General features: G+C 42.3%; 1 protein-coding gene across 2 annotated transcripts in view; it reads right to left on the bottom strand.

The window, feature by feature from the left end:
- GPC6 (glypican 6) overlaps positions 1-19,619 on the bottom strand; it is a 1,184,479-nt gene that overhangs the window by 259,345 nt on the left and 905,515 nt on the right. For both annotated transcript variants that reach the window (XM_030567367.1, XM_030567376.1), the window contains exon 4: positions 8,413-8,578. In XM_030567367.1, coding sequence (XP_030423227.1) covers positions 8,413-8,578 — 166 coding nt within the window. The remainder of the gene's footprint in view (positions 1-8,412; positions 8,579-19,619) is intronic.

Genomic DNA, 19,619 nt, shown 5'->3' with positions numbered 1-19,619 from the left:
ATTAGTTTTAAAATAAATTACACTGAAGTAGGGAGAATGCAGATTGCACAAGACTGCTCAGCTCCTGCACTGTTAATGATATCCCTGCCTCACTGATGCGGACACAGGGGCAACATGAGGACAGACCCATCGATGGATTTTAACTGGCAGGCTGCAACTCTTATTAAACACTTACACGGGGGAGGGGCAAACCCATTACACATACTCTCTAACAACAGGCACTTAATTGGTTCTAGGAGGAGTTTACAGAGCTCCTTATCAGACAACCCATAACTCAGAGTGAGCTCTCCTCAGTCTATGCCCCAGGACTCAGTGCTCTCTGAGTCCTAACACCAACCCCCTATGCAAAGAGGTCAGAGGTTGCAGAATGGTGAGGACCTCAGCCCATGGGGGCCAAAAGGTCTCACCCTTTCCCATGAGCCCAAGACCCATCATCAAAATCCCAGGTCTTTTACCTCTGGGGACTGTTTATTTCACCCTTTTAGACTCCCTGGAAACTGGCCACAAGCTGTGACAAACAACTCAGCCAAGTACCTCGGTTAGGTATCAAGCACATTCCTACTTAACTTACTGCGGTTTGAAGGTGCCACAAGAAAGGTGAAAAATTCCCTGGTCCTCTGCCAATTGGCTCATAGGAGAAAAAATTCCTTCCTGACCCCCAAATGGATGCTCGATAGACCTGCAACATCTGTCAGGCTGGATTCCCATTCCTAGTTCAGGGTAGGTAGGGCAGAAAGGAATCAAATTAGGCTCCACATGGACCCCCATTCCAGGTCAAATCTTGGGAGCTGAGGAGTGCTGGCCAATGGGTGCCAGAGACTTCAAAGAGGAAAAGAGCTACCTAGAGTCCTTCAGTGAATGGAACGGTTCCCTTTCACCAACAGCCCTGCCGAGTTCCCCCACCCATTGAAGCATGTGGGGGGCATTTCTCCCAGCATTCCAGAGAGGTATCAATATGTGATAAATGTCAACAGAATACGGCCCCAACGAATTTAAATTAAAAATAGGACCTCAAATGCCAGGAAACCAGGGTTGTTCCCATCCATATTTTTTTCTGCTTATTAACACGTGCAACAGCAGAAGCAATTTTTCTACAGATAGTCACACTGGATTCACAGTCTTTTCCCCATAGTGCAGTCGTGATGTAGATGAGCTGCATAAACTGTGCAATACAGGAAATGAACAACACACACACGCAAACAAAAGCAGGAATCTTTTTCTTTAGGTGCCTTTTCCCATTTCTTCCTCAGTAAACTTCTGATACGAGCTCAGGTTCCACATGCCCACCTATGAGTATTCCAACTGCTTGTACAGCTAAGGCTCTGCTTGTTTACTGAAATATTATCTGCAGGATAAAGGAAACTGTAGAGGATTACTATCAGAATTACAGTATGCATTTTTCATGATTGAAAGAGGGACTTGAGGAGCATAGATATCATGGTGATGAGCTAGTATAAAAACCAGATAGGTAGATTTGAATCGTTTCTAGCAGCTTAAAAGGGAAGTATTTATCCCTGTGCTTTGCAGTGCACAAACAACAGACAGAGTACAGAGTCTAAGTCCTGTGGGTTTCTGTAAGTAATAAATAAAAGTGGTTTTAAGTTTTCACTGCCGATCGCTAAAAGCTTCCATTTGGAAAAAATAGTTATGTTTTTGATGTAGAGTCTCATGTACAGAAAATGGGTTACTTGAACTGAGATTTCATGCCAAACTTCCTTCTATAGGTCTCGTAAGGTGAGGATTTTTGCCACATCAACAACATGAAAAATACAAGAGAGATTCTTCAAACACAATCACCAGAGCAGTCATCAACAGCACAGGCCCACCGCACCGGCCGTCACTCAAATAATTTATAGAAAACTGACAGGAAAAGCACACAGGGAAATGTCTTGGGCCAGATTCTCTCCAGTCAGCATGGTGTGCATGGGTATAGAAGGGAGTGTTATGAGAGAGCTGGCTGTGGGTCTCTGATTATGAGGCAAGTCTCACTCTGGCCCTGTTGAGGGTTACAGTAGCAGAGATGCTGCTCTAATGTACACTACTGGAGTAGGGTACTTAACAAAATCTAGGCCACTGCATGATAGACATAGCAGAGCTCTATTACTGTACTTTCTTGTTCCCCAAGCTGGGTAAGGATAGAGGTGCACAGCTGGTGCAGAAGCCACCTTGGCCAGCTGTTGAAAACAGGGGAGTTTTTTGAGGCTACATGAATTCCCAGATAAACATTTGTGACGAGAACCTGGATCATTTGCTTAACTTTTAGTTTTAGAGATTGTGCACCAGGTTCCCAGCTGTTTCCCTCCCTCCTGCTACAAACCAGCAGTAGAATGAGGGCAGGGTTAAGGTACGGTTGCATAGCTCCTCAGGAAAAGTGTTTTTGCATATACTTTGTTACTGTTAATATCTGTGCAATGGAATAGGTCCACAGCTGTCAGTGAAGTTATCCTGATTTACACATTACTGAGAGTAGAATTTGACCCCAAATACAATAGTTGAACTAGGATGATTTGCTTTAGATAAAAGCAGCTAAGGATCCTGTGGCACCTTATAGACTAACAGACGTTGTGGAGCATGAGCTTTCGTGGGTGAATACCCACTTCGTCAGATGCATGTAGTGGAAATTTCCAGGGGCAGGTATATATATGCAGGCAAGCTAGAGATAACGAGGTCAGTTCAATCAGGGAGGATGAGGCCCTGTTCTAGCAGTTGAGGTGTGAAAACCAAGGGAGGAGAAACTGGTTTGGTAATTGGCAAGCCATTCACAGTCTTTGTTTAATCCTGAGCTGATGGTGTCAAATTTGCAGATGAACTGAAGCTCAGCAGTTTCTCTTTGAAGTCTGGTGCTGAAGTTTTTTTGCTTAGGTTATGAGGCAAGTGATGTTGTTTTTCCACAATTTTCCACAATTTTCCACAATTTCTGCCTGTGCACGTCAGCGGAAGCATTCAGTGTAGAGGTCCAGACTGTCATTTCGACCCTCATGAGGAGTCTATGTGGAGTTCTTCTTCTTGTGCTGTTGGTGGGAGGGTACCTGTGTATCAGTGCGCTGTTCAATGTTGTCCTCCCTGGCCACACTATAGCAGACCTTAAGGTGGCCATCCTGCAGCAAAAAAACTTCAGCACCAGACTTCAAAGAGAAACTGCTGAGCTTCAGTTCATCTGCAAATTTGACACCATCAGCTCAGGATTAAACAAAGACTGTGAATGGCTTGCCAATTACCAAACCAGTTTCTCCTCCCTTGATTTTCACACCTCAACTGCTAGAACAGGGCCTCATCCTCCCTGATTGAACTACCTCATTATCTCTAGCTTGCCTGCATATATATACCTGCCCCTGGAAATTTCCACTACATGCATCTGACGAAGTGGGTATTCACCCACGAAAGCTCACGCTCCAAAACATCTGTTAGTCTATAAGGTGCCACAGGATTCTTTGCTGCTTTTACGGATCCAGACTAACACGGCTACTCCTCTGATACTTGCTTTAGATACTGATATAATATGTTACAGAAACATTTTCAAAACTATAAGCGCAAGTACACTCATTCCAATAAGTATAGTGACTATTTTAGTTTCTCTCCCCTGCAGCCACACTGCTGCACAGGCAGTGCTATGGGCAGCGACATTGCGCACTCCTGCAGGGCAACTTGTCTGCCAGTCCTGCTGCTCTGAGTGGCATGGTGAGGGGGCTGGGGCATTGGATAAGGGGCAGGGGATCCTGGGGGGCAGTCAGGGGATGGGGGGGTTGGATGAGGCGGAGGTTCTGGGGGTGGCAGTCGGGGGACAGGAGATGGAGGAGTTAGATAAGTGTGGGAGTCCTGGGTGCCTGACAGGGGGTGGGGGTGTGGATAGGGGTTGGGGCAATCAGGGGACAAGAAGCAGGTGGAGTTGGATAGGGGGTGGGGGGGAGCAGTTAGGGTTGGGGGGTGCCGGGATGGGGTAGTCTGGGGACAAGGAGCGGTGGGGTGGTTGGATGGGTTGGGGAGTTTGTGGGGGGCAGTCAGGGGGTGGGAAGTGGGAGGGGATGGGGGCCAGGCTGTTTGGGGAGGTACAGCCTTCCCTACCCAGCCCTCCATACAGTTTTGCAACCCTGATGTGGCCTTCGGGCCAAAAACTTTGCCCACCACTGTTCTAGTCTGTGCTTCCAGGACCTCAGCACACATGGATCTCTAAGCAAACTTCATTGACAACAGCAGGAACTTCTTTGTGCACAGAGGGGAGGATGTAGTCATAAGTGTACACCCTAGTCCATTTGACATAATTAAAAATAGTCTGCCCTTCTGACAGAGACTGACACCCCTGATCTAATCTATGTAATCTAAGTAATGTGTTATTCTGGATGACAATTGGTTAGACCTTAGTGCAGTTTTATTACTTTGTCTTTTGGTATTTCACCTGTCAGGCTTAATGCATGGGAGTTTGGGCAATCTTGCTTACTGGCACATCATGGAAATCAAACTTTCTTAAAGCAAGTATTTGAAAGGCTAATGTGACTGAAACACTTTACCTCTTAGGCCCTATATCCTTTCTTTGTCATTTAGACAAACAGGATATAGAATTTATTTAATCAGTTAGCCATGGCTACAACTTCTTGTCCTTTACTAAATCCTTTCTCAGGAAAAATCTCCCATTGAGTTTCATAGGATTTTTATTGGAGTAAAAAAGGCAAGATTTGGCTCTTATTCTGTAATTCTTTAAAAAATAACTTGCAATAAAAATGTTGCATAAAAAGGATACAGGTTAAGGTGACACAAGCAGAAAAAAGTTAATAAAATGCTGCAGCTGCATCCCTTCTTACTAATTTTCAGTCTATAAAATTCCAGAATGCATCAGATGTTTTGGGGATGCTATCTGAATCTTCCAATCTTTTAAAGTAGATGTAGGATTTATTGCAGCTATATAAATGTGATTTCTGCCTTAACTTTTGTATTTATAAGCTAGATGGAACATGTGAATCCTCTTGTCAGATAGCCCAATTCCTTTCTTCATTTGTAGAATTTTGGTGTCAGAATTTTGACAATTAAAATAGCTGTGGGATATTACTAGCAATTACTGCTCCATCCACAAAAGTTGCCCCGTTGGTCACAAATGCACTGTTGAGTTTTCCCCAATTATCAACATTTGCAAGAACATGCAGTATGAAAATTAGTAGAAGAGCAAAGCTGGCTTTTTGTGTATGAATATGCAGTAACATTTGGGACGTCTGCCTAAGCAGAGACTGTTAATGCACAAAATTATTTTTTTCCTAGTGCATGATTCCTAACATTAACAGGCATAAAAAATGCTCATGCATTCTTTTCAATCTTTCATAGTTCACTGGGTGCTGTGAAATGCTGCTGTTCATTTTAATTCAGTGAGTAGAAGTTTTGTTGTGTTTAGAACTAAGAGAACTGCATGTGCCATTAGAAAGCACCCAACAGCCATCTGGCAGAGGCAACTCACTGCATTACAATCCCACAAAAAGAAAGGGTTAAGAAGTTTTATCTTCAGCAAAGCTGTTAAGGATCTTGCAAAGTAGGATAAAATAGAATACATTTTCCAAATATCTTTCTCTCTCCTCACCTACCTCACTGAGATGAATGCATGAGAGAGAGAGAGAAAGAGAGAGAGAATCCAGTATCAAGTCCTAAAAAGCTTTACTTTCAGCTCTTTGCTTTCATGAGTGTCTACATTAATTACAACTTCATTTTCAATCTAAAAGCGGTATTATTTTAAAATGATAAAAACACTAATTATTTTCCATTTGGGCAATAAAGAGGAGTGCATTTCCAACCAATTCACATCAATTTGTTGGAGAAGATGAGGCTCTTTGGCTTTGGCTTTGGCTCTTCACCCAGCCTCTTCCAGGTAATGTTCAACCCTGGAAGACATTTAGCCATTTCTAAACCTTTCTTACCACCAGTGTCTTTAGCTCCTGCCATGCCTTTTTTTTTTTAAGGGGTTGGTGAACCTTATGGAATTCAAGATTTTGAAATGTTGCCAATCTGGTTTTGAGAGCTTGCTGAACTATTCTGAGTGCATCAAATTCCTGCCCCCAACCCTCTTCACCCCACAATTTAACTCCATTTGTGATTGTGGTGATTGCTGGTTTTTTTAATCAAGTAGTTAAATTTAAAATTAAGGACATTTTCCATTTTAAGTGAAGTTTCAATTATGGATTAAGGAAATAACTTTAAATCTCTCTGCCTGCACAAAAAGGATATGATTTTCAGGTTACCACAAGTCCTGAGTAACAGGTGGCACATACTTGCACTGCTCCAGAGACGGGACCAGCAGCAGTCATAATTTGGTCCGTTATTCCTCTCTTGCTCCAAAGGATAAAAATCTGTGCTAGATCTTTACCTAGTGCATATTACTTCCCCTTCCACTCTGTTCTAACTTGTCTGGCTGGTAAGCTGACTTCTCCCACTCTTCATCCCTGCCAATCTATTCCCCAGTCATCTGCACAAGTGGGGAGAGCAGTGATCCTATAGAGGCTACATTCGCTACCATGCTTTCCCATGGTGCAGTTGGGCAGTCCAAGGGAGTAAAGGGGCATATCTTAAAAACCTCTCTTCCTAGTGTGGTTGCATATTGTGAGTCATGATCTTGTCCTATGTAAAAAAATCAGAGTGGCAGAAGTGGGTCCCATCTATTATTTATTCATTAGATTGTCCCTCTAGTCTTTATTATTGTCATCTTCATCCTCTCAGCATTGTTTTTTCATTCTGCCTACTCTCTACTCATTTTTCACCCCCCCACTTTTTATGCCATCTCGCCTAAGTAGGGTGACCAGATGTCCTGATTTATAGGGACAGTGCCGATTTGGGGGGCTTTTTCTTATATAGGCTCCTATTACCCCCCCACCCCCATCCCAATTTTTTCAAACTTGCCCTCTGGTCACCTACTCCTAAGTGGAAAGCAACATTCAACAGTTTGCAAGTCAGAGCCTAACTTTCCATCTCACACCATCCAGTTCAGTTTAAAATGAGGAAAAACTGTGCTTGTGCTTGGTATTGTCTCTCTAAATTCACGAGGCAGAATTTCTTTTCTTTTGCCCATACATAGAAGTTTTGTCTTTTGCTTTAGTGACCACTGTGTTTAGTCATCTGGTTTAGACATCTATAGAATGATAAAAGCTCATTAGAGGTTGAAATATCTACCTATTTTTTTGCCTTGTCACACTATTGTTGCTTTGTCTAACTCATCATCATGTCCTTGGCATTAAATGATATCAAATGCACTTTTCTTCTAAACCACTTTTTTGGTTCAATGTTACCCGTTTGAGAGCTAGGGCCCTTTATTTGTACCTTAATTCTGTCTGGTTGTTAGGGAGACTTGTTTTTTGGTCAGCACATTCCCCTAAAGGTTTATGTGAATTAAACTGGAATCACACATTTCCTTAAATAATGGTTTTCCACTCTGTTCCTTCTAAGATTCTGATTGAGAACTTGATATTTTTTCATTCTACATATTGAAAGGCAGATGTCAACACATATCAAGTTGCAGTGAGGGTGGTCTAGGTTGGATATTAGGAAACACTATTTCATTAGGAGGGTAGTGAAGCACTGGAATGAGTTACCTAGGGAGGTGGTGGAATCTCCATCCTTAGAGGTTTTTAAGGCCCGGCTTGACAAAGCCCTGGCTGGGATGATTTAGGTGGGGTTGGACTTGCTTTGAGCTGGGGGTTGGACCAGATCATAGAATCATAGAATATGAGGGTTGGAAGAGATCTTAGGAGGTCATCTAGTCCAACCCCCTGCTCAAAGCAGGACCAATCCCCAGACAGATTTTTACCCCATTTCTCTAAATGGCCCCCTCAACTGAATTCACAACTCTGGGTCTAGCAGGCCAATGCTCAAACCACTGAGCTAGCCCTCCCCCCAGGACTTCCTGAGGTCTCTTCCAACCCTAATCTTCTATGATTTTAACACAAAGCGTTGAACTAATAGTTTATTTGCCGCAACTGTAACTTTTAAAAGCTCTTTCCCCTCATGGTATTGGAATTAAGAAATGCCAGAGTTGTAGGTGTATCCGTCCTGTCAAGGTGGATACACTTTGCTAACAGGTGCTCAGCCCGCAAGCACATAGTCAATACACAGTATTTCTCTCACTTTCATGTTAATCTTATTATCACATCCTCAACCAAAACTTTTTCAGCATGCTTTGCATATCCTCTAATAATTCAGTTCAGAAACCTCAGCATCACATAACACCTTTTTATACTTAATAAGAACAGCTCTGGGGCGGAACAGTAATTCTTACTACAAGCCAGAAACTTGATTAAAAGTGAGAGGAGATTCAATTACTGCTTGACTTAAAGCTCCATTTTCCACGCTGGTAAATGCTGATGATAGTATTTTTCTGGACTCATGAAGCACCACAGATATTTCCTATCATCTCCTTGTTTCACCAATTATTTAAACCCCTCTTACCTATGAACAGATTCCACTCAGTGTCCAAATCAGCCTGATTTGCTAGGCAGCCCTTCATTACGTTGAGGCAGTAGTTGTTGCAAGGTTTCACAGTGGGAAGTCCTCTGCAGTAAGGGCAGTATAACATCTTCATTAGTGCACGGATGCATCCTGGGGTTGGACTGACCTGTGGAGTTTAAGGGTGGTAGAAAAGAAAAAGGAGGAAGTCAGTTTCCTTTCCCATGAGATACTATGTAGCTGAGATGCTCCTCAGGCAGTTGATAAAGAGAGGACAATTTGTGACAGGAGCTTTACCTTTGCTAATACTCTCCTGTGTGACTAATCAATTACTGCCAATTATCTTAATTAGGCACTGTCATAAACAGATAGCTAAGGGTTAATGTTCTTTTACCTGTAAAGGGTTAACACAGGGAACCAAACACCTGACCAGAGGACCAATCAGGAAACAAGACTTTTTTAAATCTGGGTGGAGGGGAAGTTTTGGGTGTGAGTCCTTTGTTCTTGGTCTGTTCTTTTTTCGTCTTTGAGAGTGATCTTTTTATTTTCTGGTTTTTAATTTTTTGTTTTCAAGTTGTAAGTACAAGAATAGTAAGACAATAGGTTTATATTGTTTTCTTTTGTATTTACATGTGTGTAGTTGCTGAAATGTTTTAAATTGTATTTTTTTTGGATAAGGCTGTTTATTTATTTTTTTCTTTAAGCAATTGACCCTATATATTGTTACCTTAATACAAAGATATTCTATGTCCTTTTTTTTTATATATAAACCTTTTTTTTTAAGACCTGTTGGAGTTTTTTTTTAGTGGGGACTTTAGGGAATTAAGTCTGCAGCTTACCAGGGAATTGGTGGGAGGAAGAAGTCAGGTGGGAAATCTCTTTGTGTTAAATTTACTAAGCCTGACTTTACATACCCTCTGGGTGAGGGGGAAGAGAGATTAGATCTCTTGGTAGTTGTGTTTTCAGGACTGGAAGCAGGAAATCTCCTAGGGTCATCCAGGGAGGGGCGCCTGGCAGGAAGTAATAAGGAAACAAGGGGAGGGGGTTATTTCCCTTTGTTGTAAGACTCAAGGCATCTGAGTCTGGGGGTCCCCTAGGGAAGGTTTTGGGGAGACCACAGTGAGCTAGGCACTTTATAATTCCTGGCTGGTGGCAGCAATTACCAGGTCCAAGCTGGTAACTAAGCTTGGAGGTTTTTATGCTAACACCCATATTTTGGAAGCTAAGGTCCAGATCTGGGAAGAAATGTTATGACATGGTGGCAGAGGTGGGATAAATAAAATCCAAAAGCCAGTAAAAATATTATATTTTTCTTTTCTCTGCTAGGGGCTTTTAAGCAAAAAGGGTTTGGTTTTAAAAGGAACCAGAAAATTTTTTTTCTGTTCTCTCCTGGCAGTAGCTTGCATATTAAGCAAAAAACCATTAAGCTGTAAAAAGGGTCTTTTGTATACAATAGCACTCCAATTGTAAGTCAAATACCCAGCAAAACACACATGCAAATAAAGTGGTATTTGTGGGACAGGCACAGACACCAATGAGTTCCAAGAACATAGATGTCAACATTCTCAGTTTGATGTCAGTGTAATTCAGCTCCAGAATTACAGATATGTGTTGGAAATATGTTCTTAAAAAGATGTTTGACAGGTAGGGCTTCAGGCGCCCTGCCCTAAACAAAGGGATGTGGTTCTACCTGCTTGAATGTGTCTCCAATGTGAATTGAACAAAGAGAGACAATGGAAGTATATTTACATAAAAGGTAAAAAAAGCCATCAACTAGCAAGTGGGGAGATAGCCTCTTAACTATCATGACAGGGGTGGGGGGATGTAAAAATTAACATGGCATCAGCTCTTTAGTGTACCCAGCTAGCTGAGCCCCCAAGGAGGGCTTCCTGACTTTGAAAATAAAGATAAACTTTGAGGATAAAAACAGAGAAACATCATAATTAGCATAATCATCCTTCACCTGAGAGACAAGGTGCTTTGGCTCTGTGTTAGATCCTAGCTAAGGACTGACCAGCCATGCTGGAAGAATTACTGTGATGAGAAAACTACTTTGAACAAAAGACTGTATTTTGTAAAGTTAGGTTTTAGTTTTAGAAGCCTATTGTTACTTTTGTTTGTTTGTAAGCGTTTCTATCCCAATTCCTCTACTTGGTATCACTTGGTATCATTTTCTTTGTTAATAAACTTATTCTTGTTTTATTACACAAGCACTTCAGTGTAGTATTTCAAACTGAGGAGTAAAATCCTCTGCCATATTAACAGGCTGGTACTGTGCACTGTCTCTTTCAAGGAGCAGCAAACTTGACAAGTTTCTGTGAGTGCTACAGTGAGAGGGACCAAGCACTGCAGAGGAGACTGTTTTTGAAAGACTCAGGTCTGGAAGGGCTGTTGGTGTCACCCTGAAAAGGAACAACCAGGCTGGTGGAAACCAGAGTGAAGTCACTGTGCTGTGAGCAGGCTTCTGGTGTCAGGGATCTGAGCCAAAGCTGCACATCACAGACAGGGGCGGCTCCAGGCCCCAGCATGTCAAGCGCGTGCTTGGGGTGGCAAGCCGCAGGGGGCACTCTGCCGGCGCCACGAGAGCGGCAGGCAGGTTGCCCTCAGCTGCTTGCCTGTGGAGGGTCCGCTGGTCCCGCGGCTTCGGAGGACCTCCTGCAGGAAGCCATGGGACCAGCGGACTGTCCGCAGGTACGCCTGCGAGAGGCAGCCTGCCTGTTGTGCTTGGGGCGGCAAAATTTCTAGAGCCACTCCTGATCACAGAGCCACTCAAGGTTCCAGGCCAGGTAGTGACAATCCCTTCTGGTTTGAAAGAAACCCCAATGCATCACAACAGCACAGCATCCTCTTGATGTAACTTAACTAATGTACCTGGCATAACACAGTAGGATTATTCATATTTGGCCTTATCCAAAACTCATTGAAATCACTGGAAAGCCTTCCAATGATTTCAATGAACTTTGGATCAGACCCATTACTACCAGAGGTGATTGTCTAAATTAAGTAACTTTTTTTGCTATATATACTATTAATTACTAATTTGCACTGGAAATTGATGTTAGTTGTTTGTTGAAGGTGGAAGAGAAGATGGAGAAATGTATTTTGTAAGAAGATATGTGCATAATATTTAAATAACTGAGAGATCTTATTTTTGAAATCTCCATCTCCCCACCCTCCTATTTCTCCGACTGGTATTTTTGTTTTGTTTTGTTTTTTGTTTTACGTTATATCTGCCATTACAATGTAAACTCTTCAGGGCAGGCACTATCTCTGCCTCTATGTTCAGAAAGTGCTTAGCACATTTTGGGCACTATTACAATAAAAAAAGAATAATGATTCCTTGTCACAATGGGTTAAAACAGATATTTCCCCATGCAATGGTGACCAGCACAGGGACATGGCAGAAATTCATCCTGGTCTCTGCTGTTCAGAATGTTTGAAGAAGAGAGCACAGTAATGAACTTGTGATTATTAAAACCATAGAAAAAGTCTGATTTTCTCTTATCCCTGATGTTAAAACACTGATTATTGAAGGACTGCTGAGTATATGTTTAAATGAGACTTTTACATGACACTTTTACATTAATAGGATTCTGCTAAAAATCATAGTAGATGCTGCTGAGTATACTCAAAAGTGTCTTTTCAATCATTCATAACTTTATTTTTAATTTTTAATCCTCCAAACCTAGGAAGACCACTAATCCCCAGTGAGAGATCTGTTCAGAGCAAGCTTCAGCTGTTTTGGCTATAATTCTATTCAAGAAAATATAGTTAGAATCCCCCCACACACACTGTGGATAAACTTTTATGGTTCCTCTATGGTCATGAAAAAAGGTTGAGGGAATTTTGCTCAAACTTTCTAAAATCTGAGACATAGACCAAACACCGAAAATTTCATTTTAAAAAATGATTTTTTTCAGAAATGTTATGAGCATGTGAAATCAGGCACTTATCCTTTGAAACTGGTATTGCAACCATAAATAATTTGCTTGCCACTGGCCATCTCTATTTTATGTATTTTCAAAGCTCTCTTCTTCAGCCTCATCTTCAAAAACAAACTCTCCCATGTGGTAATTCTTGTCTGCAGACCAGTTTCAGTCAACAAAACATCATTCTTTCCATTCGGAATTATTCAAAACCTGAATGGGCTTATGGTAACCATTGGATTTTCCCTTTACCAGTCCTGTTGTAACTGATATTGATGGAGAAGGAGGCAGAGGGGATTTTTTTAAATGATTTCTTTTAATTGGCCCTAAGCCAAAGCAGAGAAACTTACATACGTTTGGGTTTAGAAATACCCAGTTATTGTGAAAGATACCCTCTCAATCATATTGTATGGGTTTGCATACCTGAGAAATAACCATACAGTTCAGTCAGTAATTATACCACAGCCCTATGTATTTAATATGACAATTCCATTTCCATATAAGTGTAGTCAAACTGCGGCACATCTCAACATTACCCCTCTGAGCCTTGATTGTGCCTAGCAGATGTAGGACGCATTACATTTCTGCTTCCAGGGAAGCGTTTTATTTCATTTTGTGAGCTTTTTTGACAACCTTAACTTTAGATAAATGTGTATTTTTATAGGCATACAAAAATATAAAATAAAATTCCTGAAGGCCTCATTACTGAACACTTGTCTTTCCCCCCTCAGCAATTCTAGATTGAATATTATTTCATCCAGAAGTGACACAGATTGTGTGAGTGACTTTCAAATATACATAACTGAAGAAAAAACCTATTTGGGTAAAAGCCATGAAACTGTACTCTCCTGTATACCACCACATTTGCAATGTGTCTTACTTTGTTATGTACTTGACCTGCTTTTAAAGCAAAAGGCTGTGGCACTGCCAAGTACATAAATCTAAATCAATCTTCCCAAGAAAAAACTTAGTACACTTTTGTTAAAGACAACTAGTCACGTTAAACATATACACATACACGTACATACATTTCTCTTTCTCTCTATGCTGGCATTTATGGACGATTTCTGACTTGAGTGTTTGGTAGTCTTGATACCCCATCTGGAACTTTAAATGTGCCATCAGGCTATAATTAATACTTCAAAAGCAATGTTTTTCAAACCTTATTCAAGCGCAAAGAAGCAGAGTATAGGAAACAATATATAGGTCCATATCCTTCTCTTGCTACATAATATCGTGAAGGAAAGAAAAAATGGTTAACCACCTTCTGTTAACTGTTGTTCTTCAAGATGTGTTGTCCACGTCCATTCCAATCAGGTACATGCCGCATGCACAATAGCTGGAAGATTTTTCCCCTAGCAGTATCCACAGGGTCAGTCTGGGTGGCCCCTGGAGTTGCACTTTCATGGTGTCCAATATAGGGCCTAGCCAACCCGACGCCCTCTCAATTCCTTCTTGCTAGCTATTCTGACAGAGGGGTGAGAGAGAGGGTATTAGAATGGACATGAGCAACACATCTCGAAGAACAACAGTTACCAGAAGGTGAGTAACCATGGTTTCTTCTTCGAGTGCTTGTTCATGTCAATTCCAATCAAGTGAATCACAAGTTCAGGATGTGGGGTCGGAGTTGTCCACTGATTGGAGTACCGCTCTACCAAAGATTGTGCTGGGTGATCGCATAGTGCATGGTGAAAGTATGTATGGAGGACCACATCGCTGCTCTGCATATTTCCTGGGTCAGAACCTGAGCCAGGAATGACGTTGAAGAGGCCTGCGCCCTAGTGCTAGTGCGCAGTGATCAAAGGGACAGGCACCCTTGCCAGACTGTACACTCTCGAATTCATGACATGACCCATGATGAGATTCATTGAGAAGAGACAGGAAGATCTTTCATTCTGTCTGCCACAGCCATAAATAACTGGATGGATTTTAGGGAATGGCTTCATTCTTTTGACATAGAAGGCTAGTGCTCTGCGGACATCCAAGAAGTGAAGCCTCTGCTCCCTGCTGCTTGAGTGCGGCTTTGGATAGAACACGGGAAGGAAGATGTCCTCGTTGATGTGAAACTGGGAGACAACTTTCAGGAGGAAAGCTGGATGTGGCCTGAGCTGAACCTTGTCCCTACAGAACACCATGCAAAGGAGCTCTGATGTTAGGGCCTTGAGCTCCGACACCTTTCTAGCTGAGGTTATCACTACCATAGACGCCACCTAGTATGAAAGGTAGAGCAGGGAGCAGGTTGCTAGTGGTTCAAAGGGTGAACCCATCAGTTTGGAAAGGACCAGATTGAGGTCCCAGGATGGGACTGGGAGTCAGACGTGTGGATATAGCCTGTTGAGACCTTTCAGGAAACAGCTGACCATAGGGTTAATAAAGACCAAGCGCCCTCTGTGCCTGGATGGAAGGCAGAAATGGCAGCCAGGTGAACACTTATTGATCTCACAGATAGCCCCTGCTGCTTGAGATGAAGAAGGTTGTCCAATATAAGCAGAATAGAGGCAAGAGTTGAGGAGGAGCGATGTTGCGCCAACCAGATTGAAAATCTCTTCCACTTGGCAAGGTAGGTAGCTCTGGTGGAGGGTTTCCTACTGCCAAGGAAGACTTGTCTAACCTGGTCAGAGCAGGAAAGCTCCATCAGAACGTTCACGCTGTGAGGTGCAGCGACTTGAGGTTTGGGTGATGGAGACGGCCATGATCCTGAGTTAATAGGTCCAGGAAGAGTGGCAGGGTGACTGGAGCTTCCACGAACATTTTCAGGAGCGATGTGTATCAGTGTCGGCAGGGCCAGGCTGGAGCTTTCAATATCATCAAAGCTTGTTCCTGCCGAATCTTGGGGAGTACCTTATGAACGAGAGGAATTGGCGGAAAGGCGTATAGTAGATGTCCTCCCCATGAGAGGAGAAACGCGTCCGATCTGAAGCCCAGGCTGTGATTCAGGAAGGAGCAAAACTGCTGGCACTTTCTGCTGCATTGTGTGGCAAACAAATCTATTTGGGGAAAGTGCCACCAATGGAAGTTTGAGTTCACAACGTCTGGGCCTAGAGACGACTTGTGGCAGTGAAACAACCTGCTGAGACAGTTTGCCAACTCGTTCTGTACCCCAGGGAGGTACGATGCTTGCAGGTGTATAGCAAGCTCTATATAGGGCATGAGGGCTTCCTGGCACAGGGAAGAGGAGCGTGCACCCCCGTTTGTTGATATAAAACATTGCCATGCTGTTGTCTGTCATAACTGATACACATCTCTCTGTTAAGTGGGCTCAGAAAGTCTGGCATGCCAGCATACCACTCTCAGCACTCTGTTGTTTGATGTGGACGGTGAGTTCCACCCGAGACCAGAGGCCTTGAGTTCTAAAGTTCCCCAGATGTGCTCCCCAGCAAAGGCTGATGCATCCGTCACTAGTGAGAGAGACGGCTGTGGACTGGTAAAGGAGAGTCCCGCCCATACCACCTGTGGGTCAAGCCATCACAGGAGGGAGTTGAGGACAGGACAAAGCAGGGACATGATTCTATCTAAGCTATCCCAGACTGGCCAATACACTGATGCTAGCCACGACTGAAGGGTTAAAAGTTTGAGTCTGGAATACTGTATCACCGTGCCTGCCGCCTGCACAGGAATGTGGCCATGACTGCCATGCACTTGGTGAACACTCGAGGTGCCCCTAGCAGACTGAACAGGAAGACTGTGAACTGGTAGTAGTTATTGCTCACCACAAACCCGAGGTATTTTCTGTGGGGCGCAGTTATGCTATACGAAGACACACGTCCTTCAAACTGACGGCAGCATAGCAGTCCCCTGGATCCAAGAAAAGGATGATAGAGGCCAAGGAGACTATACGGAACTTGAGTTTCTTCATGAACTTGTTGAGTTTGTGGAGGTCTAGAATAGGCCTTAGCCCACCTTTGGCTTTTTGTATTGGGAAATACCAGAAATAAAAGCCCTTGCACTGGTGCTCCTGAGGAACTGCTTCCACTGCCCCTAATGAGATGAGCGAGTGCACCTCCAGATAAGGATTTGCTCATGAGAAGTGTCCCTGAAGAGGGATAGGGAAGGGAGGTGGAACGGATGGAGGGCAGAGAATTGGAGGGAGTATCCCCTTTCTACCATGAGTAGCATCCAACAGTGCAATGTAATACAGACCCACGCAGGATAGAAAAGGGAAAGTTGTCATGAGAAGGTAAGGTGGGGTGGATCCAGTTACTGAGCTGGTGTGCCATCCTCATGCACACTTTTGTTTAAAGATTTAAACACACACTTTCAAAAGGTATCAGAGGGGTAGCCATGTTAGTCTGGATCTGTAAAAGCAGCAAAGAGTCCTGTGGCACTTTATAGACTAACAGACGTTTTGGAGCATGAGCTTTCGTGGGTGAATACCTACTTCGTCAGATGCATGTAGAGGAAATTTGCAGGGGGCAGGTATATATATGCAAGCAAGAAGCAAGCTAGAGATAACAAGGTTAGTTCAATCAGGGAGGATGAGGCCCTGTTCTAGCAGTTGAGGTGTGAAAACCAAGGGAGGAGAAACTGGTTATGTAGTTGGCAAGCCATTCACAGTCTTTGTTTAATCCTGAGCTGATGGTGTCAAATTTGCAGATGAACTGAAGCTCAGCAGTTTCTCTTTGAAGTCTGGTCCTGAAGTTTTTTTGCTGCATTATGGCTATCTTAAGATCTGCTATTGTGTAGCCAGGGAGATTGAAGTGTTCTCCTACAGGTTTTTGTATATTAACAGAATTTTGTAATTAACATAATTTAATTTTTAAAAAGTTCTATTTACTACATACATTGTGCCACAATTAAAGAAACATTTTACTACATACAATGGGCCAGATTCTGATCTCATTCCACCAGTGTAAAACCATAGTAAGTCCACTTAATGTCAAGAGGATTTCTACGTATTTACACAGATGTAATGGAGATCAGAATTGGGCCCTTTACAAAGTACATATTAAAAGATTGATAATCAAAGTTGCCACAATCCAACTATAAGTTACCAATCTTTGACACATTATCTTCATGGCTAACTGCAATTGCTTCCTATTGATGAATTTTTCAAATATTGGAGGAAGTAGATGCAGCTTAGCCAGTAATTAGATTTTTCTTCCCTTCACTGATTCTTTCCTTCAAACTGAATTTGCGCACTGCTGGATATAAATCATTTACTTTCTCGTTGTTCTTTTTTTGGCTGTTTTCATGATCATTCTGTTATTGCTGATTTCATTTAACAATGTATATGTGAACCAAGAACTCTTTCCAACAGAATAACTTTCAGCTGAAATAAACACACACACGCACACACACTTACTTACACACTTAATTAGAACTCTATATAACCGTTCAGAAGACATTTTAATGCCTCACACTTTTTCATTATATCAGGATCTAATTCTCTAGGTCCTTCACACTGTTCTGACAGTGTAAAGAGGATATAATGTAAATAGGAATGCAGGAAAATTCAATCTAAAGTGAGAATTATATCACAGAGAGCCAATCTGCAAAGAGTTGTTTCCACATACCATATGTCCAGTTCATACCCCACCTTCCTGCAGACAAAAAAAAAGTTATATTTTTAAGTACATTTGGCATCTCAGCTGAAGCATTATAATCCTCCAGGTTTATACAGGTATAATTCCATTGACTGCACTGGAGTTACACTAATGGAAAACTGGCATAAAGCAGTGAATACCAGAAACTATTTTTCTGTATCTTTCAAACTCACAGCCATTAAAATAATAACTCCTTTCCCAAGATACAAACCAGTTTAAGGTCATAAATCCACTGGAATTTCACTCTGGACAGAATATGATTGGTAGTTCAATCTGTTCACGTTGGCTATTGTAAGCTATTAGACACAGAGACTTTTAATCTTTAAAGAAGCCTTGTTACTGTAAAAAGAAATGAAATAATTGTTCAGTGGTGTCTACTACTTTAGATTAAATATCCTGCATCAAATGGTGTACACGGCTTGAAAGTGCAAGTAACCACACCAAATTCCCTTGTTTAACAGGGACAATTTCTGGTCCAGTTGCAAATGAATCAAAAGGATGTTCCTGCTTTTCTCCCCAAATGTCTCTATTAATAATTTTCACATGTTGACAGGTATGAGAATGTATGATTGTGTCTCCCCTCGGACATTCACTAAAATAAGAGGTATTTCTCATAAGTCTTATTTAGAGTAACCTCGGTATTACTTATCTGTCGATCAATCATACTTATGTGGCACCCATGCATGCCTGTGGTATTTGAGCAAGTCACAATCTTTAATGTATTTCTCCTCACAGCAGCCCTTTGAGGAAGGGTAGTAGTATTTATCCCATTTTACAGATGGGGAACTGAGGCAGAGAGTGACAGATTTTTAAAGGTATTGAGGCACCTAAAGGTGCGGATGGATACCAGTGTTATATTCATAAGTGCCTGGGCACCTACCTCCCATTCATGAATTGCCCAGGTCATAGAGGAAGTCTGTGGTGGAGCAAGGAAGTGAGTCCCAGTCTTCTGAGTGTTCTAACCACTGGATCTAGGACAGTATCATCACATCTTATCCCAATGAGCAAAATTTTTAACCACAGAGAATCCTCACTGCCTCCCTCTCAGTGGAGAAATTGCTGGGTCCCATTGCTGAAGAAAGCTGCCATCTCTGCCAGCTTCATGGAGCGGAACCTCAGGCCTCATCTATGTGTGAAAGTTACTCTGGGTTAACTTAAGGTGTGATGTTAAACTGGCGTAAAAGGCTGCGTGAACACCCTTGTTTGACTTTAAACCAGGCTTACAGCAGCTGAGTTTAAGTTGATTAGAAACAGGTTTAAGCTATATCAAAATAACCCACTTTTAAACTGAAGTAAAGGTGCCCACTCAGGGCTTAGTTAAACCAGTGCAAGTCTGTGTATAGATAAGGCCTTAGTCAGAGATGGACTGAAAGCCTTTGGTCATTAAAATAGTGGTATCAGCAAGACCCACTAGAGTGAATTTCTGGAAGTGCAAGCATCTCCTAACAATAATACCAAGATCTTGTATAGCACTTTTCATGAATAGATCTCACAGCATTTTACAAAGGGAGATTAGCATCATTTCCCCCCATTTTACATGTGGGGAAACTGAGGCACACAGTGGTGCCATGATTTGGCTCTTCAAGTGGCCTGCTGGGGACATTGGTCAAGAATAGAACAGTCCTGTGTTCTATCCCCTAGGCCACACTGATTTTGTTAATGGATCCACACTACCATACAGGGGCTTTATAAATAGCTCACCATCTGTGTATAGCCCTCATAAAATGCCCACTGCATTATT

This window comes from Gopherus evgoodei, chromosome 1 (genome assembly GCF_007399415.2).
Source record: "Gopherus evgoodei ecotype Sinaloan lineage chromosome 1, rGopEvg1_v1.p, whole genome shotgun sequence".
Lineage (NCBI taxonomy): Eukaryota > Metazoa > Chordata > Testudines > Testudinidae > Gopherus > Gopherus evgoodei.
This window is presented reverse-complemented; position numbering and strand designations above follow the sequence as displayed.